This window comes from Salvelinus namaycush, chromosome 3, assembly GCF_016432855.1.
Source record: "Salvelinus namaycush isolate Seneca chromosome 3, SaNama_1.0, whole genome shotgun sequence".
Taxonomy (NCBI): domain Eukaryota; kingdom Metazoa; phylum Chordata; class Actinopteri; order Salmoniformes; family Salmonidae; genus Salvelinus; species Salvelinus namaycush.
Window position 1 is genome coordinate 91508097 of NC_052309.1, and position 24553 is coordinate 91532649.

The window sequence follows — 24553 nt, forward strand, 5'->3', positions numbered from 1 at the left end:
TACTATATACATGTAGACTACTACAGACCATCTGCCATACCTCACACTACTACTATATACATGTAGACTACTACAGACCATCTGCCATACCTCACACTACTACTATATACATGTAGACCAGGTAAGGTCATCTACCATACCTCACACTACTACTATATACATGTAGACTACTACAGACCATCTACCATACCTCACACTACTACTATATACATGTAGACTACTACAGACCATCTACCATACCTCACACTACTATTATATACATGTAGACTACTACAGACCATCTACCATACCTCACACTACTACTATATACATGTAGACTACTACAGACCATCTACCATACCTCACACTACTATTATATACATGTAGACTACTACAGACCATCTACCATACCTCACACTACTACTATATACATGTAGACTACTACAGACCATCTACCACACCTCACACTACTATTATATACATGTAGACTACTACAGACCATCTGCCATACCTCACACTACTACTATATACAGTGCATTCGTAAAGTTTTCAGACACTCTCACTTTTTACACATGGATTATTCTAATATTGATTACATTTATTGTTTTCCTCATCAGTTTACATACAATACTCCATAATGACAAAGCAAAAACAGGTTTTAAGAAATTTTAGTAAATTTATTAACAAAAAAAGTCTTCAGACCCTTTGCTATGAGACTCGAAATTGAGCTCAGGTGCATCCTGTTTCCATTGATCATCCTTGAGATGTTTCTACAACTTGATTGGAGTCCAGCTGTGGTAAATTTAATTGATTGGACATGATTTGGAAAGGCACACACCTGTCTATATAAGGTCCCACAGTGGCCAGTGCATGTCAGAACACTGTGGCCTCCATCATTCTTAAATGGAAGAAGTTTGGGGCAGCGGTCTAAGGCACTGCATCTCAGTGCTCGAGGCGTCACTACAGACACCCTGGTTCAAATCCAGGCTGTATCACAACCGGACGTGATTGGGAGCCCAATAGGGCGGCGCACAATTGGCCCAGCATCGTCTGGGTTTGGCTGGTGTAGGCCATCATTGTAAATAAGAATTTGTTCTTAACTGACTTGCCTAGTTAAATAAAGGTTAAATAAAATACAAATAAAAAATTACTAGAGCTGGCTGCCTGGACAAACTGAGCAATCGGGGGAGAAGGGCCTTGGTCAGGAAGGTGACCAAGAACCCAATGGTCGCTCTGACAGAGCTCCAGAGTTCCTCTGTGGAGATGGGAGAACCTTCCAGAAGGACAACCATCTCTGCAGCACTCCACCAATCAGGCCTTTATGGTAGAGTGGCCAGACGGCAGTCACTCCTCAGTACAAGGCACATGACAGCCCGCTTGGAGTTTGCCAAAAGGCACCTAAAGGACTCTCAGACCATGAGAAACAAGATTATCTGGTCTGATGGAACCAAGATCGAACTCTTTGGCCTGAATGCCAAGCGTCATGTCTGGACATTCACCTCTGAATGTCCTTGAGTGGCCCAGCCAGAACCCAGACATGAACCCGATCGACCATCTCTGGAAAGAACTGAAAATAGCTGTGCAGCGACGATCCCCATCCAACCTGACAGAGCTTGAGAGGATTTGCAGAGAAGAATGGGAGAAACTCCCCAAATACAGGTGTGCCAAGCTTGTAGCGTCATACCCAAGAAGACTCAAGGTTGTAGTCGCTGCCAAAGGTGCTTCAACAAAGTACTGAGTAAAGGGTCTGAATACTTGTGTAAATGTGATATTTCCTGTTTTTGCTTTGTCATTATGAGTTATTGTGTGTAGATTGATGAGGGGGGAAACAAAACAATTTAATCCATTTTAGAATAAGGCTGTAACGTAACAATATGTGGAAAAAGTCAAGGGGTCTGAATACTTTCCGAATGCATTGTACATGTAGACCAGGTCAACCTGCAGACCAGGTAAACATGTAGACCAGGTAAACATGTAGACCAGGTAAACATGTAGACCAGGTCAACCTGTAGACCAGGTCAACCTGCAGACCAGGTCAACCTGCAGACCAGGTCAACCTGTAGACCAGGTAAACATGTAGACCAGGTCAACCTGTAGACCAGGTAAACATGTAGACCAGGTAAACATGTAGACCAGGTAAACCTGTAGACCAGGTCAACCTGCAGACCAGGTCAACCTGCAGACCAGGTCAACCTGTAGACCAGGTAAACATGCAAACCAGGTCAACCTGCAGACCAGGTCAACCTGCAAACCAGGTCAACCTGCAGACCAGGTCAACCTGCAGACCAGGTCAACCTGTAGACCAGGTCAACCTGTAGACCAGGTAAACATGCAAACCAGATAAACATGTAGACCAGGTCAACCTGTAGACCAGGTCAACCTGTAGACCAGGTCAACCTGTAGACCAGGTAAACATGTAGACCTCTATTAATTTACCCAATACCTTTCTTCCCTTCCCCCAGCGTTCCAACTACCTCCACAGACAGGTGGGGGCTCTAGCGAGCCAGTATTCCAACGTCCGTGTTACTTCCTGGAGGATGTCCACCATTTGGGGCGGGGCGAGCTTGCTCACCATGTACCTGCGTAGCATGGACGACCTTCTCAAGATGGCCGACTGGAATTGGGACTTCTTCATCAACCTCAGTGGAGCCGACTACCCTATCAGGTGGGCATGGAGGGCTCTGGTCAAAAGTAGTGCACTATATAGGGAATAGGGCCCATAGGGCTCTGGTCAAACGTAGTGTGCTATATAGGGAATAGGGCTCATAGGTCTCCAGTCTAAAGTAGTGCACTATATAGGGAATAGGGCCCACAAACACACACACACAGAATTCCACATAATGGCGGAAGTTGGTCTGACAGAAGGTCCTGAGTCACTAAGTTCTCTCTACTTTCAACTGGATCTCTTATTGAAGTGAACCAATCCCATGAGCCCCGCGGCCCACTGGACAAAATCCATTCCACGTCAATACCCAGTGATGACATCAGAGTTGACACGGATCCCAGCGTGCTGCGTTTGTGTGTGTGATCGATGAGAGTGACGCACACACACCACACACACACACTTCTCATAATATGTGTGTGTGTGTGTGTGTGTGTGTGTGTGTGTGTGTGTGTGTGTGTGTGTGTGTGTGTGTGTGTGTGTGTGTGTGTGTGTGTGTGTGTGTGTGTGTGTGTGTGTGTGTGTGTGTGTGCGTGCGTGCGTGCGTGTGTCTGAATGTGTGAATGTGTGTGTGTGTCTGTATGTGTGAATGTGTGTGTGTCTGTATGTGTGAATATGTATGTATGTATGTATGTATGTATGTATGTATGTATGTATGTATGTATGTATGTATGTATGTATGTATGTATGTATGTATGTATGTGATCCTAAACATCACTAGACTGAAGGGCACAGCAGCTAGCAGAGACAGAGGGGACAGACTGGGATGGAGGGAGGAGGAGAGACTAGGGAAAGGGAGGAGGGGAGGAAGGAAAGGGAGGAGGGAAAGGGAGGAGGAGAGGAAGGAAAGGGAGGAGGGGAGGAGGGAAAGGGAGGAGGGGAGGAGGGAAAGGGAGGAGGGAAAGGGAGGATGAAAAGGGAGGAGGGGAGGAGGGAAAGGGAGGAGGGGAGGAAGGAAAGGGAGGAGGGGAGGAAGGAAAGGGAGGAGGAGAGTAGGAAAAGGGAGGAGGGGAGGAGGGAAAGGGAGGAGGGGAGGAGGAAAAGGGAATACGAGAGGAGGAAAAGGGAGGTGGGAAAGGGAGGAGGGGAGGAGGAAAAGGGAGGAGGGGAGGAGGAAAAGGGAATAGGAGAGGAGGAAAAGGGAGGAGGGAAAGGGAGGAGGGGAGGAGGAAAAGGGAGGAGGGGAGGAGGTAAAGGGAGGAGGGGAGGAGGAAAAGTGAGGAGGGGAGAAGGGAAAGGGAGGACACACACATTCAAACGTACAGACACACACACACACACACACACAAACACACACAGAGAGGTTTGGATGCAGTGACATTGTGGCTTCACCTCTACTGCTTTTCAGCATAGGAAAATCCAATAGGACAGATGGCTGTGTGTGTTCATCTGTCTGTCCATTCTTCAATTGGAGTTTCTCTCTCTCTCTCTCTCTCTCTCTCTCTCTCTCTCTCTCTCTCTCTCTCTCTCTCTCTCTCTCTCTCTCTCTCTCTCTCTCTCTCTCTCTCTCTCTCTCTCTCTCTCTCTCTCTCTCTCTCTCTCTCTCTCTCTCTCTCTCTCTCTCTCTCTCTCTCTCTCTCTCTCTCTCTCTCTCTCACCATGCCATACATCTAACTAATTCTGTCTGCGTCAACTTCAGATTCACATCTGGTGTGTGTGTGCACGTGCGTGTGTGCACATGTGTGTGTGTAACCTTATCCTTATTGCCTGTCTCTGCCTAGCGTGTTAGCATTGTGTGCAAGCCTTGATAAGGCACTGTAATACTTCTCTAATGTGAGTGTTAATTAGCAAGCTAATTAAAGAGGTATTAGGAAAGTGTAATTGCTTTGAGAGTTTGGGACTCATGTTCTGTTCAGATGGGAGTAGAGTATTGAGTGCTGTTAGGCGTGTGTTTTGGGGGTAGTTGGGGTGGGGATGGGGGATGGGGGCTGTTGGGTGTGTGTGTGTGTGTGTGTGTGTGTGTGTGTGTGTGTGTGTGTGTGTGTTAGGGGCTGGGACAATACCAGAATCGCAACAAAAAAAATCCACGGCAAAAATGAGAACACGAAGCAGGCCAAACTCTTTGGTCCTTGTATATAAACTATAGTGTGGTATGACTTAGAAAATAAATAAATGTGACTCTATTTTCCATCAATAAGTAAATATAATCTCAGCGACTGCTTAAGCAATAAACCAAACAACATTATATCCTTATGAGAATCCCCCCCTCCCACTAATAACTAGTGATTATAATATTTGCCAGGGGGCCTCGCGAGTGGCGCAGCGGTCTAAGGCACTCCATCGCAGTACTTGAGGCGTCACTACAGACCCGGGTTCGATCCCAGGCTGTGTCACAGCCGGCCGTGACCGGGAGACTCATGAGGCGGCGCTCAATTGGCCCACCATCGTCCGGGTTAGGGGAGGGTTTGGCTGGGATTTCCTTGTCCCATCTCGCTCTAGCGACTCCTTGTGGTTGGCCGGGTGCCTGCAAGCTGACTTCAGTCACCAGCTGGACAGTATTTCCTCTGTCACATTGGTGTGGCTGGCTTCTGGGTTAAGCAAGCAGTGTGTCAAGAAGCAGTGCGGCTTGGCAGGGTCATGTTTCGGAGGATGTGTGGCTCTCGACTTTCGCCTCTCCCGAGTCTGTAGGGGAGTTGCAGCGATGGGACAAGACTGTAACTACCAATTGGGTAGAAAAATAAAATATTATTTGCCAGGGCATATTAATTCATTATAAATCTGATTATTTTACATGGGCTGTGGGAAGCTAATCAACTTTCAAATCACTTCAACTTCCAGATTGCCGTCTTGGTTTAGCTTGGCATGAAATAAACAGCCTGTTTTGCATTAATAGCCCAATATAATCTCAGCGACTAATCAAACAATAAACCAAACAACATTATAGCCGTATTAGAATCCCCCAAAATGCATTTTGTTTAGAAAGGATGACTGGCTGATTGACAACCTAAAAACAGCCCCTAAGCCATGTGCTTTTTCTTTGCGACCAAAATGTGATGTCGTTCTATTTTTAGCTGATATGGGAGTGAATACATTGAAGCAGCGTATCAAACCGGAATAAGGTAGTAGGTTACACCAGTAAGTATAAGAATATTTGCCAGGGCATATTATTTCATTATTAATCTGATTATTTCACATGGGGAAGATGTGGGAAGCTAAAAGGTTAGCTTGCTTGCTGTTTTTAGCAAGCTAGCTAGCAAACTGCTAGCGATGTTGCCTACAGCCAACTGGCAAATATGCAGTTGGTTTTCATGTAAATTAGTTAACAGTGGTGTTGATGTTTTAACATGTGATTCTTCTTTGCTTTTACCACAATGGGAAGATAACAACAAGTAAATCCCTGCTATCGCCCCCTTGTGTATGTTGCTATTCGGGGGGTCTAGGAACACATAGACTGGCAAGGGAATCATGTTACAAAAGGTGGACGTTGCTCAAATATTCGGACTCCAGCCAAGAGCATGTGCCTAGATAAACCATTTCATACCTACAGTGCCTGGTTAGTGTCCAAGCGGTTGATTTGGAATTTTGGCCTGTGTGTGCCCCCTCGTGTTGATTGGATGTGTGACTGATTGACAGCTTTCTGCCCTCCCCAGGACCAATGAACAGCTGGTGGGCTTCCTGACAAAGTACCGGGACATGAACTTCATCAAATCCCACGGCAGAGACAACACACGGTGAGACACATATTCATCTGTGTGTATGTTCATCTGTATGTGTGTTTGTGTGTTCATCTGCGTGTGTGTGTGTGTGTGTGTTCATCTGCATGTGTGTTTGTGTGTTCATCTGTGTGTGTGTGTGTGTGTGTGTGTGTGTGTGTGTGTGTGTGTGTGTGTGTGTGTGTGTGTGTGTGTGTGTGTGTGTGTGTGTGTGTTCGTGTGTTCGTTTGTGTGTTCATCTGCGTGTGTGTGTGTGTTCATCTGCGTGTGTGTTCATCTGTGTGTGTGTGTCCTTTCCAGGTTCATCCGTAAGCAGGGTCTGGACCGGCTCTTCTTCGAGTGTGACACACACATGTGGCGCCTAGGCGACCGCAAGATCCCAGAAGGCATTGCGGTGGACGGAGGTTCCGATTGGTTCCTTCTGAACCGCATGTTTGTGGATTACGTCATCAACTCTGAAGATGAGCTGGTCGTCAGCATGAAGCGCTTCTACGCATACACACTGCTGCCTGCCGAGGTAACACACACACACACATCTGTTGCACACACACACTACGCAATCAGCACAAACTGCACACTACTGACTATCTAACATATTTTTACCCCCCTCTCCCTCTCTCTCTCTCCAGTCGTTCTTCCACACAGTACTAGAGAACAGTGCTCACTGTGAGAGTATGGTGGACAACAACCTGCGTATCACCAACTGGAACAGGAAGCTGGGCTGTAAGTGTCAGTACAAACACATAGTGGACTGGTGTGGCTGCTCCCCCAACGACTTCAAACCTCCTGACCTGCCACGCTTTCAGGTGAGACACACCCGCGTACAACACACACACACACACACACACACACACACACACACACACACACACACACACACACACACACACACACACACACACACACACACACACCTGGAAATCTCAGTACATCTTTCTGCCAAGTGTATGAACCAGACTAACTTAGCTCTAGCTGGCTAACGTCTATGAATCAGACTAACTTAGCTCTAGCTGGCTAACTTCTATGAACCAGAATAGCTTAGCTCTAGCTGGCTAACTTCTATGAACCAGAATAGCTTAGCTCTAGCTGGCTAACTTCTATGAACCAGAATAGCTTAGCTCTAGCTGGCTAACTTCTATGAACCAGACTAACTTAGCTCTAGCTGGCTAACGTCTATGAACCAGAATAGCTTAGCTCTAGCTGGCTAACTTCTATGATCCAGACTAACTTAGCTCTAGCTGGCTAACTTCTATGAACCAGAATAGCTTAGCTCTAGCTGGCTAACTTCTATGAACCAGAATAGCTTAGCTCTAGCTGGCTAACTTCTATGAACCAGACTAACTTAGCTCTAGCTGGCTAACGTCTATAAACCAGAATAGCTTAGCTCTAGCTGGCTAACATCTATGAACCAGACTAACTTAGCTCTAGCTGGCTAACTTCTATGAACCAGAATAGCTTAGCTCTAGCTGGCTAACTTCTATGAACCAGAATAGCTCTAGCTGGCTAACTTCTATGAACCAGAATAGTTTAGCTCTAGTTGGCTAATTTCTATGAACCAGAATATCTTAGCTCTAGCTGGCTAACTTCTATGTACCAGAATAGCTTAGCTCTAGCTGGCTAACTTCTATGAACCAGAATAGCTCTAGCTGGCTAACTTCTATGAACCAGAATAGCTTAGCTCTAGCTGGCTAACTTCTATGAACCAGAATAGCTCTAGCTGGCTAACTTCTATGAACCAGAATAGCTTAGCTCTAGTTGGCTGACTTCTATGAACCAGAATAGCTCTAGCTGGCTAACTTCTATGAACCAGAATAGCTTAGCTCTAGCTGGCTAACTTCTATGAACCAGAATAGCTTAGCTCTAGCTGGCTAACTTCTATGAACCAGACTAACTTAGCTCTAGCTGGCTAACGTCTATAAACCAGAATAGCTTAGCTCTAGCTGGCTAACATCTATGAACCAGACTAACTTAGCTCTAGCTGGCTAACTTCTATGAACCAGAATAGCTTAGCTCTAGCTGGCTAACTTCTATGAACCAGAATAGCTCTAGCTGGCTAACTTCTATGAACCAGAATAGTTTAGCTCTAGTTGGCTAATTTCTATGAACCAGAATATCTTAGCTCTAGCTGGCTAACTTCTATGTACCAGAATAGCTTAGCTCTAGCTGGCTAACTTCTATGAACCAGAATAGCTCTAGCTGGCTAACTTCTATGAACCAGAATAGCTTAGCTCTAGCTGGCTAACTTCTATGAACCAGAATAGCTCTAGCTGGCTAACTTCTATGAACCAGAATAGCTTAGCTCTAGTTGGCTGACTTCTATGAACCAGAATAGCTCTAGCTGGCTAACTTCTATGAACCAGAATAGCTTAGCTCTAGCTGGCTAACTTCTATGAACCAGAATAGCTCTAGCTGGCTAACTTCTATGAACCAGAATAGCTTAGCTCTAGTTGGCTAATTTATATGAACCAGAATAGCTATGTGACAGCTGGCTATGTCTCACTGTGGCACAGCAAAGGGACAAGAATAGCTTAAAGTTCACAACTAAGTGCTCCTGTCTGTACTTATAGCCTGTGGTTACTTTATTCATCTAACAACTGTTCCAGGGCCAGTGGTGGTTGAGTTGCTGATGATATTGATGATGACTTGGCCAGAGGAAACTGATCCTAAATCAGCAGTTCTGGGTCAGTGTGTGTGAGCGGTGGTTTGTAGCTGGTGGCATGTGATTGTCAGAGTTGTTATTATAATAATGTTGGGGTTGTTGGACTGTAGCGAGGTCTTATGTAGCCCTGACCGAAGGGAAGCACACACACACACACACACACACACACACACACACACACACACACACACACACACACACACACACACACACACAGTGGTTCTGAGGGTTTTCATTCGATTGAGTTTCCTGGACAGTGAGGTCGTCTTTAACCCTGAACCTCCCAGCTGAGTGCAGCTACGCCCCCCACGCCAGACTGTGCCACAGGTTCACGTGCACATAGATTCTCTCTCTCTCTCTCTGTCTCCAGTGTGGTAGTTGATCCTGTATTCTGTTGATTTTATGTCCCGCCTACAGTGTGGGGGTGATAAGCAGTAGTGTGGGCCAATCACCAGTCAGCACCACAGTGATGTTCTATGTAACTGACATTTTGGTTTCAGTTGATGTGATGAATGGTCCCGGAATAGAACCCAGATTGTTCTGGAGCTAGTCAGTCCTCAAACGTGTATGTTTGTGTATAATAAACATTATGGAAAGAAGGTTTGTTGTGGTCCTTCCACCCACGTCCTCTGCATCAGCTGTACAGTGAGTTATTAGTTAGATTCACAGTGCTAGCCAGGTTTAGGTAAACTGGTTTTTAGTAGTGGTTTCTTTTTATTATAATTACATGTAGGCCATACTTGGCAGCTAAAAGCTTAAATCCATCCTGACTGAAGGAAGCATTGATGGAGGAAGCTCCCATCCTGTCTGAAGGAAGCATTGATGGAGGAAGCTCCCATCCTGACTGAAGGAAGCATTGTAGGTAGCTGGTAGCCTAGCGGTTAAGATCGTTGGGCCAGTAACCGCTGGTTCAAATTCTCGAGCCGACTAAGTGAACAATCTGTGGATGTGCCCTTGAGCAAGGCATTTAACCCTAACTGCTCCTGTAAGTCGCTCTGGATAAGAGTGTCTGCTAAATGAGTAAAGGGAAAAAATGAACGGTCTCAGAGGGAGCCGGTCAGACAGTCGGAGAGACAGTCAGCTGCTGAGGTGATTGAGCATTAACTAACGTTACCTCACACTCAGTGAAGATCTCAAACCACAGACCTCCACAAGTCTGGTTCATCCTTGGGAGCAATTTCCAAACGCCTGAAGGTACCACGTTCATCTGTCAAAACAATATTACGCAAGTATAAACACCATGGGACCATGCAGCCGTCAAACCGCTCAGGAAGGAGACGCGTTCTGTCTCCTAGAGATGAACGCACTTTGGTGCGAAAAGTGCAAATCAATCCCAGAACAACAGCAAACGACCTTGTGAAGATGCTGGAGGAAACGGGCACAAAAGTATCTATATTCACAGTAAAACGAGTCCTATATCGACATAACCTGTGGTGTCGCTCAGCAAGGAAGAAGCACCTGCTCCAAAACCACCATAAAAAAGCCAGACTACGGTTTGCAACTGCACATGGGGACAAAGATCGTACTTTTTGGAGAAATGGTCCTCTGGTCTGATGAAACAAAAATAAAACTGTTTGGCCATAATGACCATTGTTATGTTTGGAGGAAAAAGGGGGAGGCTTGCAAGTCAACGAACACCATCCCAACTTTGAAGCACGGGGGTGGCAGCATCATGTTGTGGGGGTGCTTTGCTGCAGGAGGGACTAGTGCACTTCACAAAATAGATGGCATCATGAGGTAGGGAAATTATGTGGATATATTGAAGCAACATCTCAAGACATCAGTTGGAAAGTTAAAGCTTGGTTGCAAATGGGTCTTCCAAATGGACAATGACCCCAAGCATACTTCCAAAGTTGTGGCAAAATGGCTAAAGGACAACAAAGTCATGGTATTGGAGTGGCCATCACCAATTCCTGACCTCAATCCTATAGAAAATTTGTTGGCAGAACTGAAAAAGCGTGAGCAAGCAAGCGGGCCTACAAACCTGACACAGTTACACCAGCTCTGTCAGGAGGAATGGGCCAAAATTCACCCAACTTATTGTGGGAAGCTTGTGGAAGGCTACCCAAAACATTTGACCCAAGTTTTAACAATTTAAAGGCAATGCTACCAAATACTAATTGAGTGTATGTAAACTTCTGACCCACTGGGAATGTGATGAAAGAAATAAAAGCTGAAATAAATCTACTATTATCTACTACTATTATTCTGACATTTCACATTCTTAAAATAAAGTGGTGATCCTAACTGACCTAAGGCAAGGCATTTTTACTAGGATTAAATGTCAGGGATTGTGAAAAACTGAGTTTAAATGCATTTGGCTAAGGTGTATGTAAACTTCCGACTTCAACTGTATGTATCTATGGCAGATACGCCCTAGTCATGACATTGTGACCTCATCAACCCGTGACCATCTGCACCCCCCACATCAGACAGTACCACATACACATAGATAAACATATACTCTCTTCCTCCTCCACCCTCTCTCCCCTTTCACTCTACAATCCCTCTGCCCCTCTTTCCCCTTCTCTCTCTCCCCCATCTATCTCTTTCCTTCTTGCTCTCTCCCTCTCTCTCCCTCCTTCCCCCACAGCAAACGTCCAGGCCTACGTTTTTCGCCCGTAAATTTGAGGCTACTGTGAACCAGGAGATTGTTACCCAGCTGGACAGCTTCCTGTTTGGACCTTATCCACAGGTGGGTGGAACACACAGAGTACACACAACATACACACACATACACAACATACACACAACGTACACACCGTACATACACACACACCGTACACACACACATAATGTACACACACACACACAAGGTGTACACACACACACACACACAACGTACACACACACACACACACACACACACACACACACACACACACACACACACACACACACACACACACACACACAGAGTACACAAACACACACAGAGTACACAAACACAACATACATACATACACACACACACACACACACACACACACACACACACACACACACACACACACACCCACCCACAGAGTACACACACACAAACAGAATACACAAACACTGCTCCCTCTCCTCCAGGAGACCCCAGGGTTCTACTATAACACTGATTCCTCTCCTCCAGGAGACCCCAGGGCTCCAGTCGTACTGGGAGAATGTGTACGAGGAGATGGACAGCGTAGCCAGCCTATCAGACAGCCAGCTCACTCACTACCACGCCTTCACACGCATGGGCCTATCACGGGCCGCCACGTCACTGCAGGGCCACCCTGACAACAACAGCTGCAGGTCAGTCCGGAAGGTGTGGATGTGTGTGTGTGTGTGTGTGTGAACAACTGAATTCCAAACCAACCCCTAACACCCCCCCCCCATCCCCATACACACTGGTAGAACAAAAAGGATTGGATAGGGCCCTGTCCATCTCCTACTCTGTGCCCCCTACCCCCTAACCCCTACTCACTGCCCCCTAGACACTTGTAGAGAGTGGAGAAGGTTTGGACAGGTTTAGAAATATGGCAAAAATCCCAGCTAGTTTTTCAGAGGGTAAGGTGGGAAAATATCACCACATTGCTTGTTATACCTGACTGTCTTACCGCTGTCTGCACTGTCACGTTAGAATAGTACAGGGCCTTCAGAATGTGTTCTCACCTCAGGGATTTCACCATGAGGCCAATGGTGACTTTAAAACAGTTACAGAGTTTAACGGCTGTGATAAGGAGAAAACTGAGGATGGATCAACAACATTGTAGTTCCTCCATAATACTTATCTTAATGACAGAGGGAAAAGAAGGAAGTCTGTACAGAATAAAAATATTCCAAAACATACATCCTGTTTGTAACGCGGCCCTAAAGAAATACTGCAAAATATGTGGCAAAGAAATGAACTGTATGTCCTGAATACAAAGTGTTATGTTTGGGGCAAATCCAACACATCACATCACTGAGTACCACCTTCATATTTTCAAGCATGGTGGTGGCTGCATCATGTTATGAGAATGCTTGTCATCGGCAAGGACTAGGGAGTTTTTTAGGATAAAAAGGAACGGAATAGAGCTAAGCACAGGCAAAATCCTAGATGAAAACCTGGTTTAGACTGCTTTCCACCAGACACTGGGAGATGAATTCACCTTTCAACAGGACGATAACCTACAACACAAGGCCAAATATACACTGGAGTTACTAACCAAGAAGACAGTGAATGTTCCTGGGTGGCTTAGTTACAGTTTTGACTTAAATCTACTTGAAAATCTATGGCAAGACTTGAAAATGGCTGTCGAGCAATTATCAACAACCTATTTGAGAGCTTGAAGAATTAAAAAAAGAATAATGTGCAAATGTTGTATAATCCAGGTGTGTTACAGACTTACCCAGAAACACTCACAGCTCTTAGAGACTTACCCAGAAACACTCACAGCTCTTAGAGACTTACCCAGAAACACTCACAGCTCTTAGAGACTTACCCAGAAACACTCACAGCTCTTAGAGACTTACCCAGAAACACTCACAGCTCTAATCGCTGCCAAAGGTGCTTCATCAAAGTATATGGAGTGTGAATACTTACGTAAAGGAGATATCCATTTCATATTCAATACATTTGCTAACATTTCTAAAAACATGTTTTCACTTTGTCATTATAGGATATTTAATACATTTTGAAATCAGGCTTATTCCAAAATGTGGAATAAGTCAAAGGGTATGAATACTTTTTGAAGGCTCTGTACCTAATATCCAAATCCTCTCAGATCTCCACAAGCACCTAAACCAGTGTTTCTTAACCCTGGTCCTGCATGGAGACTCAAAGGGGTGCACATTGTAGTTTTTGCCATAGAACTAGACACCTTATTCCACTAATCAACACATCAGACATCAAACCTTTGATTACAGAATCAGGGGGCAAAATCTAAAATGTGCACCCCTTTAGGTTCCCATGCAGGACCGGGATGAAGAAATACTGGTGTAGGGGCTAGGGGCTAGGGGCTGATTCTGGACAGAGCCTAGGGTTTAGTGGCTAGGGGTTAATTCTGGACAGAGCCTAGGGTTTAGGGGCTAGGGGTTGATTCTGGATAGAGCCTAGGGTTTAGGGGCTAGGGGTTGATTCTGGACAGGGCCTAGGGTGTAGGGCCTAGGGGTTGATTCTGGACAGGGCCTAGGGTTTAGGGGCTGATTCTGGACAGGGCCTAGGGTGTAGGGCCTAGGGGTTGATTCTGGACAGGGCCTAGGGTGTAGGGCCTAGGGGTTGATTCTGGACAGGGCCTAGGGTTTAGGGGCTAGGGGTTGATTCTGGATAGGGCCTAGTGTTTAGGGGCTAGGGGTTGATTCTGGACAGGGCTTAGGGTTTAGGGGCTAGGGGTTGATTCTGGACAGGGCCTAGGGTGTAGGGGCTAGCGGTTGATTCTGGACAGGGCTTAGGGTTTAGGGGCTAGGGGTTGATTCTGGACAGGGCCTAGGGTGTAGGGGCTAGGGGTTGATTCTGGACAGGGCTTAGGGTTTAGGGGCTAGGGGTTTATTCTGGACAGGGCCTAGGGTTTAGGGGCTAGGGGAGTGGTTCACAAACTGTTGGGCGTGCCCGAGGGGTCGGCAGGGGGGCGCAGAGTTAAATAAACTAAAACTTGCCACCCTCATAAAGGTGCAGAATCTTCTGACCACAGAGGTTAAATAGACACTTGTTTCTCCATCATCAACATGTTTTTATGTGTGGTGTTTGACCACCTCTGCAAGCTCTGCTCTGACACTTCAGTCCTCCAGCTACTCAGAGGAGACCAGATCTCATCATTACCATGCTAGGAGCTAGGTTTTATCTAGCGGAGGAGACCAGATCTCATCATTACCCGGCTAGGAGCTAGGTTTTATCTAGCAGAGGAAACCAGATGTCATCATTACCAGGCTAGGAGCTAGGTTTTATCTAGCAGAGGAGACCAGATCTCATCATTACCAGGCTAGGAGCTAGGTTTTATCTAGCAGAGGAGACCAGATCTCATCATTACCAGGCTAGGAGCTAGGTTTTATCTAGCAGAGGAAACCAGATGTCATCATTACCAGGCTAGGAGCTAGGTTTTATCTAGCAGAGGAGACCAGATCTCATCATTACCAGGCTAGGAGCTAGGTTTTATCTAGCAGAGGAGACCAGATCTCATCATTACCAGGCTAGGAGCTAGGTTTTATCTAGCGGAGGAGACCAGATCTCATCATTACCAGGCTAGGAGCTAGGTTTTATCTAGCAGAGGAAACCAGATCTCATCATTACCAGGCTAGGAGCTAGGTTTTATCTAGCGGAGGAGACCAGATCTCATCATTACCAGGCTAGGAGCTAGGTTTTATCTAGCGGAGGAAACCAGATCTCATCATTACCAGGCTAGGAGCTAGGTTTTATCTAGCGGAGGAGACCAGATCTCATCATTACCAGGCTAGGAGCTAGGTTTTATCTAGCAGAGGAGACCAGATCTCATCATTACCAGGCTAGGAGCTAGGTTTTATCTAGCAGAGGAGACCAGATCTCATCATTACCAGGCTAGGAGCTAGGTTTTATCTAGCGGAGGAAACCAGATCTCATCATTACCAGGCTAGGAGCTAGGTTTTAACTAGCAGAGTCTGTCTGTCTGCCTTCCTTTCTGTCTGTCTATCTGACTGTCTGCCTTCCTGTCTGTGTGTCTGACTGTCTGGCTTTCAATCTGTCTGACTGTCTGGCTTTCAATCTGTCTGTCTGCCTTTCTGCTGTTTGTGTGTCTATCTGCCTGTGTTTCTGTCTTTGTATCTATCTGTCTGTCCTTGTATCTGTCTCGGTCTTCCTTTCTGTCTGTCTGTCTGTCTGCCTTTCTGTCTGTCTGTCTGTATAGGTGCGTGTGTTTGTGTGCATGTTTGTGTGCTTGTATGTTGCAAGAGGTCCAAATCAAATATGGAGAATAACTTGTTACATTTAGACAAACAGGCCTCAGTCTCTCAGACTGGCTTTTTCCAGTCATGTAAGTCGGGGGGAGAGGACGGTGTGTGTGTGTGTGTGTGTGTGTGTGTGTGTGTGTGTGTGTAGGTTATGGGTGGAGTGTGTACACAGGCACAAGGAGACACTTGTTGCTGGTTGGGTGTGTATCAGAAGTGGGGGGACAAGGTGTGTGTGTGTGTGGGGGGGGGTTGAGAGTAGAGTGATCTCTCTGTTCCTCACCAGCTCCTGTGACTTAAGCCCAGTTTGTTCTGACGTGGGTTTGAGTACCATCGAGTGGGTATGACTGTGTCTGTGTACATTTGAAATCAAATCAAACTTTATTTGTCACGTGCAGAATACAACAAGTGTCGACCTTACAGTGAAATGACAGTGCAGTTCAAGAAGAGATTTACCAAGTAGACTAAAATAAAAAGTAATAATAAAAAGTAACACAATAAAAATAACGAGGCTATATAGAGGGGTCACCGGTACCGAGTCAATGTGGAGGTTATATACAGGGGGCACCGGTACCGAGTCAGTGTGGAGGTTATATACAGGGGGCACCGGTACCGAGTCAGTGTGGAGGTTATATACAGGGGGCACCGGTACCGAGTCAGTGTGGAGGTTATATACAGGGGGCACCGGTACCGAGTCAGTGTGGAGGTTATATACAGGGGTCACCGGTACCGAGTCAGTGTGGAGGTTATATACAGGGGTCACCGGTACCGAGTCAGTGTGGAGGTTATATACAGGGGGCACCGGTACCGAGTCAATGTGGAGGTTATATACAGGGGGCACCGGTACCGAGTCAGTGTGGAGGTTATATACAGGGGGCACCGGTACCGAGTCAGTGTGGAGGTTATATACAGGGGGCACCGGTACCGAGTCAGTGTGGAGGCTATATACAGGGGTCACTGGTACCGAGTCAGTGTGGAGGTTATATACAGGGGGCACCGGTACCGAGTCAGTGTGGAGGTTATATACAGGGGGCACCGGTACCGAGTCAGTGTGGAGGTTACATACAGGGGGCACCGGTACCGAGTCAGTGTGGAGGTTATATACAGGGGTCACCGGTACCGAGTCAGTGTGGAGGTTATATACAGGGGGCACCGGTACCGAGTCAGTGTGGAGGTTATATACAGGGGTCACCGGTACCGAGTCAGTGTGGAGGTTATATACAGGGGGCACCGGTACCGAGTCAGTGTGGAGGTTATATACAGGAGGTACCGGTACCGAGTCAGTGTGGAGGTTATATACAGGGGGTACCTGTACCGAGTCAGTGTGGAGGTTATATACAGGGGGCACCGGTACCGAGTCAGTGTGGAGGTTATATACAGGGGGCACCGGTACCGAGTCAGTGTGGAGGCTTTATACAGGGGGCACCGGTACCGAGTCAGTGTGGAGGTTATATACAGGGGGTACCGGTACCGAGTCAGTGTGGAGGTTATATACAGGGGGCACCGGTACCGAGTCAGTGTGGAGGTTATATACAGGGGGCACCGGTACCGAGTCAGTGTGCAGGTTATATACAGGGGTCACCGGTACCGAGTCAATGTGGAGGTTATATACAGGGGTCACCGGTAGCCGAGTCAGTGTGGAGGTTATATACAGGGGGCACCGGTACCGAGTCAGTGTGGAGGTTATATACAGGGGTCACCGGTACCGAGTCAGTGTGGAGGTTATATACAGGGGGCACCGGTACCGAGTCAGTGTGGAGGTTATATACAGGAGGTACCGGTACCGAGTCAGTGTGGAGGTTATATACAGGGGGTACCTGTACCGAGTCAGTGTGGAGGTTATATACAGGGGGCACCGGTACCGAGTCAGTGTGGAGGTTATATACAGGGGGCACCGGTACCGAGTCAGTGTGGAGGCTATATACAGGGGGCACCGGTACCGAGTCAGTGTGGAGGTTATATACAGGGGGTACCGGTACCGAGTCAGTGTGGAGGTTATATACAGGGGGCACCGGTACCGAGTCAGTGTGGAGGTTATATACAGGGGTCACCGGTACCGAGTCAGTGTGGAGGTTATATACAGGGGGCACCGGTACCGAGTCAGTGTGGAGGTTATATACAGGGGGCACCGGTACCGAGTCAGTGTGGAGGTTACATACAGGGGGCACCGGTACCGAGTCAGTGTGGAGGTTATATACAGGGGGCACCGGTACCGAGTCAGTGTGCAGGTTATATACAGGGGTCACCGGTACCGAGTCAATGTGGAGGTTATATACAGGGGTCACCGGTACCGAGTCAGTGTGGAGGTTATATACAGGGGTCACCGGTACCGAGTCAATGTGGAGGTTATATACAGGGGGCACCGGTACCGAGTCAGTGTGGAGGTTATATACAGGGGGCACCGGTACCGAGTCAGTGTGGAGGTTATATACAGGGGGCACCGGTACCGAGTCAGTGTGGAGGTTATATACAGGGGGCACCGGTACCGAGTCAGTGTGGAGGTTATATACAGGGGGCACCGGTACCGAGTCAGTGTGGAGGTTATATACAGGGGGCACCGGTACCGAGTCAGTGTGGAGGTTATATACAGGGGGCACCGGTACCGAGTCAGTGTGGAGGTTATATACAGGGGGCACCGGTACCGAGTCAGTGTGGAGGTTATATACAGGGGGCACCGGTACCGAGTCAATGTGGAGGTTATATACAGGGGGCACCGGTACCGAGTCAGTGTGGAGGCTATATACAGGGGGCACCGGTACCGAGTCAATGTGGAGGTTATATACAGGGGGCACCGGTACCGAGTCAGTGTGGAGGCTATATACAGGGGGCACCGGTACCGAGTCAATGTGGAGGTTATATACAGGGGGCACCGGTACCGAGTCAATGTGGAGGTTATATACAGGGGTCACCGGTACCGAGTCAGTGTGGAGGTTATATACAGGGGGCACCGGTACCGAGTCAGTGTGGAGGTTATATACAGGGGGCACCGGTACCGAGTCAGTGTGGAGGTTATATACAGGGGTCACCGGTACCGAGTCAATGTGGAGGTTATATACAGGGGGCACCGGTACCGAGTCAGTGTGCAGGTTATATACAGGGGTCACCGGTACCGAGTCAATGTGGAGGTTATATACAGGGGGCACCGGTACCGAGTCAGTGTGGAGGTTATATACAGGGGGCACCGGTACCGAGTCAGTGTGGAGGTTATATACAGGGGGCACCGGTACCGAGTCAGTGTGGAGGTTATATACAGGGGGCACCGGTACCGAGTCAGTGTGGAGGTTATATACAGGGGGCACCGGTACCGAGTCAATGTGGAGGTTATATACAGGGGGCACCGGTACCGAGTCAATGTGGAGGTTATATACAGGGGGCACCGGTACCGAGTCAGTGTGGAGGCTATATACAGGGGGCACCGGTACCGAGTCAATGTGGAGGTTATATACAGGGGGCACCGGTACCGAGTCAATGTGGAGGTTATATACAGGGGGCACCGGTACCGAGTCAGTGTGGAGGTTATATACAGGGGGCACCGGTACCGAGTCAATGTGGAGGTTATATACAGGGGGCACCGGTACCGAGTCAGTGTGGAGGTTATATACAGGGGGCACCGGTACCGAGTCAATGTGGAGGTTATATACAGGGGTCACCGGTACCGAGTCAGTGTGGAGGTTATATACAGGGGGCACCGGTACCGAGTCAATGTGGAGGTTATATACAGGGGGTACCGGTACCGAGTCAGTGTGGAGGTTATATACAGGGGGCACCGGTACCGAGTCAGTGTGGAGGTTATATACAGGGGGCACCGGTACCGAGTCAGTGTGGAGGTTATATACAGGGGGCACCGGTACCGAGTCAGTGTGGAGGTTATATACAGGGGTCACCGGTCCCGAGTCAGTGTGGAGGTTATATACAGGGGGTACCTGTACCGAGTCAGTGTGGAGGTTATATACAGGGGGCACCGGTACCGAGTCAGTGTGGAGGTTATATACAGGGGGCACCGGTACCGAGTCAGTGTGGAGGTTATATACAGGGGGCACCGGTACCGAGTCAGTGTGGAGGTTATATACAGGGGTCACCGGTACCGAGTCAGTGTGGAGGTTATATACAGGGGGCACCGGTACCGAGTCAGTGTGGAGGTTATATACAGGGGGCACCGGTACCGAGTCAGTGTGGAGGTTATATACAGGGGGCACCGGTACCGAGTCAATGTGGAGGCTATATACAGGGGGTACCGCTACCGAGTCAGTGTTCGGGGGTACAGGTTAGTTGAGGTAATTTGTACATGTAGGTGGGAGCGAAGTGACATCTGGGTGGATGTCTGTACATTTGGATGAAGGTCTGTGGACATTTGGGTGTGTATTTGTGTGTAACTGTACTGTGTATGTGTATATTTGGTGTTTCCCAGGTATATCTCCAGGGGCCACCCGGTGTCTGTCCATTTGTACTTCCTGTCAGACGTGTTCCAAGGCTACCTGGTTCGTCAAAATGCTAGTAACCTAGCAACCAGCCAGCTAGAGACCCTAGAGACTTGGGTCTCCCATAGCAACCACTTCACCCTGGCCCCGACAACCAACACACTCAACAGACTACAGTTTGCAGAGGTGAGACGCGCCCGCACGCACACACATTTTAAATGTAACCTTCTGCAAACACCTGCAGCCTCTAGTATCCCTGATCCCTGGTACCTGGGAGAGAGAGAGAGAGATGGGGGTTCTGTCCCTGCTGAAACAGGCTCTGGTACCTGGGAGAGAGAGAGATGGGGGTTTCTGTCCCTGCTGAAACAGGCTCTGGTACCTGGGAGAGAGAGAGAGATGGTGGTTCTGTCCCTGCTGAAACAGGCTCTGGTACCTGGGAGAGAGAGAGATGGGGGTTCTGTCCCTGCTGAAACAGGTTCTGGTACCTGGGAGAGAGAGAGAGATGGGGGTTCTGTCCCTGCTGAAACAGACTCTGGTACCTGAGAGAGAGAGAGAGATGGGGGTTCTGTCCCTGCTGAAACAGACTCTGGTACCTGAGAGAGAGATGGTGGTTCTGTCCCTGCTGAAACAGACTCTGGTACCTGAGAGAGAGATGGGGGTTCTGTCCCTGCTGAAACAGACTCTGGTACCTGAGAGAGAGATGGGGGTTCTGTCCCTGCTGAAACAGACTCTGGTACCTGAGAGAGAGATGGGGGTTCTGTCCCTGCTGAAACAGACTCTGGTACCTGAGAGAGAGAGAGATGGGGGTTCTGTCCCTGCTGAAACAGGCTCTGGTACCTTGGAGAGAGAGAGATGGGGGTTCTGTCCCTGATGAAACAGGCTCTGGTACCTTGGAGAGAGAGAGAGATGGTGGTTCTGTCCCTGCTGAAACAGGCTCTGGTACCTGAGAGAGAGAGAGAGAGAGAGAGAGAGAGAGAGAGAGAGAGAGAGAGAGAGAGAGAGATGGGGGTTCTGTCCCTGATGAAACAGGCTCTGGTACCTTGGAGAGAGAGAGATGGGGGTTCTATCCCTGCTGAAACAGGCTCTGGTACCTGAGAGAGAGAGAGAGAGAGAGAGAGAGAGATGGGGGTTCTGTCCCTGCTGAAACAGGTTCTGGGTCACTATTTGTTAAGTGTCTTTATTGTCAGGTTGCTGCAGGTTGCTGCTGCCCCCTGGGGATGACATGTGGTACTGGATGTGTCCTGTCACGCTGTAGCTGGAACACTAATTGATTTACCATTTGTTAATTAACAGGGAAGTCGTTAAAACGATCATGTAGTGCACAGGCTGCCATTCAGGGGACTTAGTTTCCACCTGGTTAGCCTGCTGGAAATCCTTCACATGTCTCTCTCTCTATCTACAGTATCTCTGTTTTCATTCAAATCAATCCTCTGTTTCTTGATCTCTCTCAATATCTCTGTCTTTCTCTGTCCTCCCTCTCCTCCCTCAGGTGGGTTCAGACTGGGACGCCAAAGAGAGAATCTTCAGGAACTTCGGAAGCCTCCTGGGCCCCACGGAGGAGCCGGTTGCCATGCAACGCTGGGGCCGGGGACAGAACGTCACGGTAACCGTCGTCTGGGTGGATCCCACCAACGTCATAGCCGCCACGTACGACATCCTGGTGGACGGCGGGACAGAGTACACACACTACCGGCCCCCGTTAACCGTGCCATTACGACCCGGCGTGTGGACGCTGCGTGTGTTGCATCACTGGAACCTGCTGGCCTCCACCAGCTTTGTGGTTTCACCTCTGGAGTACCACGACCAGCAGCCTATACGCCAGGGTAAACACACACACACACACACACACACACACACACACACACACACACACACACACACACACACACACACACACACACACACACAGCCTATCCTGTAACTCTTACATGGAATTTAAATAATTATCTCCCTCTCACCCCTCCTCTCCCCTGTCTCCTGCCTCCCCTTTCTCCCTTCCTTCCCCCCCCCCCCCCCCCCCCCCCCCCCCCCTCCCCCCCCTCCCCCCCTCCTCCCCCCCTCCCCCCCCCCCCCCCCCCCCCCCCCCCCCCCCCCTCCCCTCCCCCCCCCCCCCCCCCCCCCCCCCCCCCCCCCCCCCCCCCCCCCCCCCCCCCCCCTCTCTAGAAGACACAGTGAAGCTCCACAGCGGCCCGGTCCGTAACTCTTACATGGAGCAGAGTTTCCACGGCCTCAACCCCATCCTCAACCTCCCTGTGCACCTGGGACAGGTGGAGGAGGCGGAGTTTAAAGCATCACTGACAGGGGCGGAGCTCCAGAGCTGGGTGGACCATCTCCTGGCAGGGGTGTGGTCTGCAGCGGACGTGTGTTCTCAGGGTCCTAGCTCCTGTCCCGTTATGCAGCGGTGTCGGGAGACGGGATGGAGCACGCTCAGTCCCGACCCAAAGTCTGATCTGGGCCCCCCCAGAGGGAACGGACGGATTAGGTAGCACCGTCGCCACGGCTACTGCTACAGCCAACCAATGGCTTGGAGGATGAACTGACGGGAAACGTTTTTGTGTGTTGTGCACCACGGCTATCGTGAGATGGTCTGCTGCGTCCTAAATTGCTCCTCCATTTCCTATATACTGAGTCTACAAAACATTAAGAATACCTGTTGTATCCATGACTGACCAGGTGAAAGATATGATCCCTTATTGATGTCACTTGTTAAATTCACTTGAATCAGTGATGATGAAGGGGAGGAGACCTGGTTAAAGAAGGATTTTTAAGCCTTGAGACAGTTGAGACATGGATTGTGTCGGTGTGCCATTCAGAGGGTGAATGGTAGTAGGTGTCAAGAACTGCAACGCTGCAGGGTTTTTCACACTCAACAGTTTCTGTGTGTATCAAGAATGGTCCACCACCCAAAGGACATCCAGACAACTTGACACCACTGTAGGAAGCATTGGAGTCAACATGAGCCAACATCCCTATGGAACGCTTTCAACACCTTGAAGAGTCAACACCCCGACGAATTGAGGCTGTTCTGAGGGCAATATTAGGAAGGTGTTCTTAATGTTTTGTACGCTCAGTGTATAGTGCACTACCATAGGGCTCTGATCAGAAGTAGTGCACTATATAGGGAACAGGGTGCCAATTTGGGACGCAGAGAGGGAGAAGATTGAATGCATTGGATTACTGTACGAACGGCGTCAACACCAAACATGGCGTAACTCAGATGCCGGGTAGTAAAGACGGTTAGAAGAAAAGCCGTAGACTGAAACCAAGAAGAAATTAGATAAGGAGCAGAGTCATCCTCTTCAGCATCAGGTGGCGCCACCTGCTGACTGGGAGGCTAAACTGACTCTAGGATTAGTTGAATTTTATGTATTTATTGATTGTTGCGGGTCCCAAAATGGCACCCTTTTCCCTATGTAGTGCACTACTTTAGACCAAAGCCCTAAGGGGAGTAGGGTGCCATTTGGGACAAATACTCATGCCTGGAGAAGAGGATGGAGGAACACGACACCGTCCTCTGAAAGGAGATGGAGGGACACGACACCGTCCTCTGAAAGGAGATGGAGGAACACGACACCGTCCTCTGAAAGGAGATGGAGGGACACGACACCGTCCTCTGAAAGGAGATGGAGGAACACGACACCGTCCTCTGAAAGGAGATGGAGGGACACGACACCGTCCTCTGAAAGGAGATGGAGGAACACGACACCGTCCTCTGAAAGGAGATGGAGGAACATGACACCGTCCTCTGAAAGGTGACGGAGGGACACGACACCGTCCTCTGAAAGGAGATGGAGGGACACGACACCGTCCTCTGAAAGGAGATGGAGGGACACGACACCGTCCTCTGAAAGGAAGGAGAGAACTAAAAGGAGAGGAAGACCAGGAGAGAGGAGTGAAAATACCTCCATATTCTAATTTATTCTCCTCTGAGCCCCTACTGAACTCATTTGGACTAAGTGTGTGTGTGTGTGAGCGTGTGGGTTTTCTTCTGTGCCATGTCTGGATCTCTGCAGGTTATCGTGTGTGGGTTTTGTTTTGTACGATGTCTGGATCTCTGCAGGTTATCGTGTGAGAGAGACCAGACCTCAGCTATGCTGGATCACAAAGGGGGTGCGTCACAATAATATCTCCTTTCTCCTGAAGTGTACACTCGTTCACTACTTCCCACAAATCTAAAAGCATTGGATTGGTAGAGCCGTAGTGAGAGTTTCCACCATGTTTCTGATACCAGTAATTTCCTTTTCAACCAGTGACAGGAAGTGAAGACACTGGGAGGAAGGAGAGATAATTGGCATGTACAGTAGCCAGGGATTGT

The 24553-nt window shown here is 48.6% G+C and overlaps 1 protein-coding gene across 1 annotated transcript in view; it reads left to right on the plus strand.

The window, feature by feature from the left end:
• LOC120042410 (xylosyltransferase 1-like) overlaps positions 1-22724 on the plus strand; it is a 53589-nt gene extending 30865 nt beyond the window's left edge. The window contains exons 4-12 of the mRNA XM_038987246.1: positions 2442-2644; positions 6232-6312; positions 6595-6811; positions 6924-7100; positions 11547-11648; positions 12072-12235; positions 20229-20424; positions 21728-22061; positions 22402-22724. Of these exons, the coding sequence (XP_038843174.1) occupies positions 2442-2644; positions 6232-6312; positions 6595-6811; positions 6924-7100; positions 11547-11648; positions 12072-12235; positions 20229-20424; positions 21728-22061; positions 22402-22724 (1797 nt within the window). The remainder of the gene's footprint in view (positions 1-2441; positions 2645-6231; positions 6313-6594; positions 6812-6923; positions 7101-11546; positions 11649-12071; positions 12236-20228; positions 20425-21727; positions 22062-22401) is intronic.
• Positions 22725-24553: the final 1829 nt, after the last annotated feature.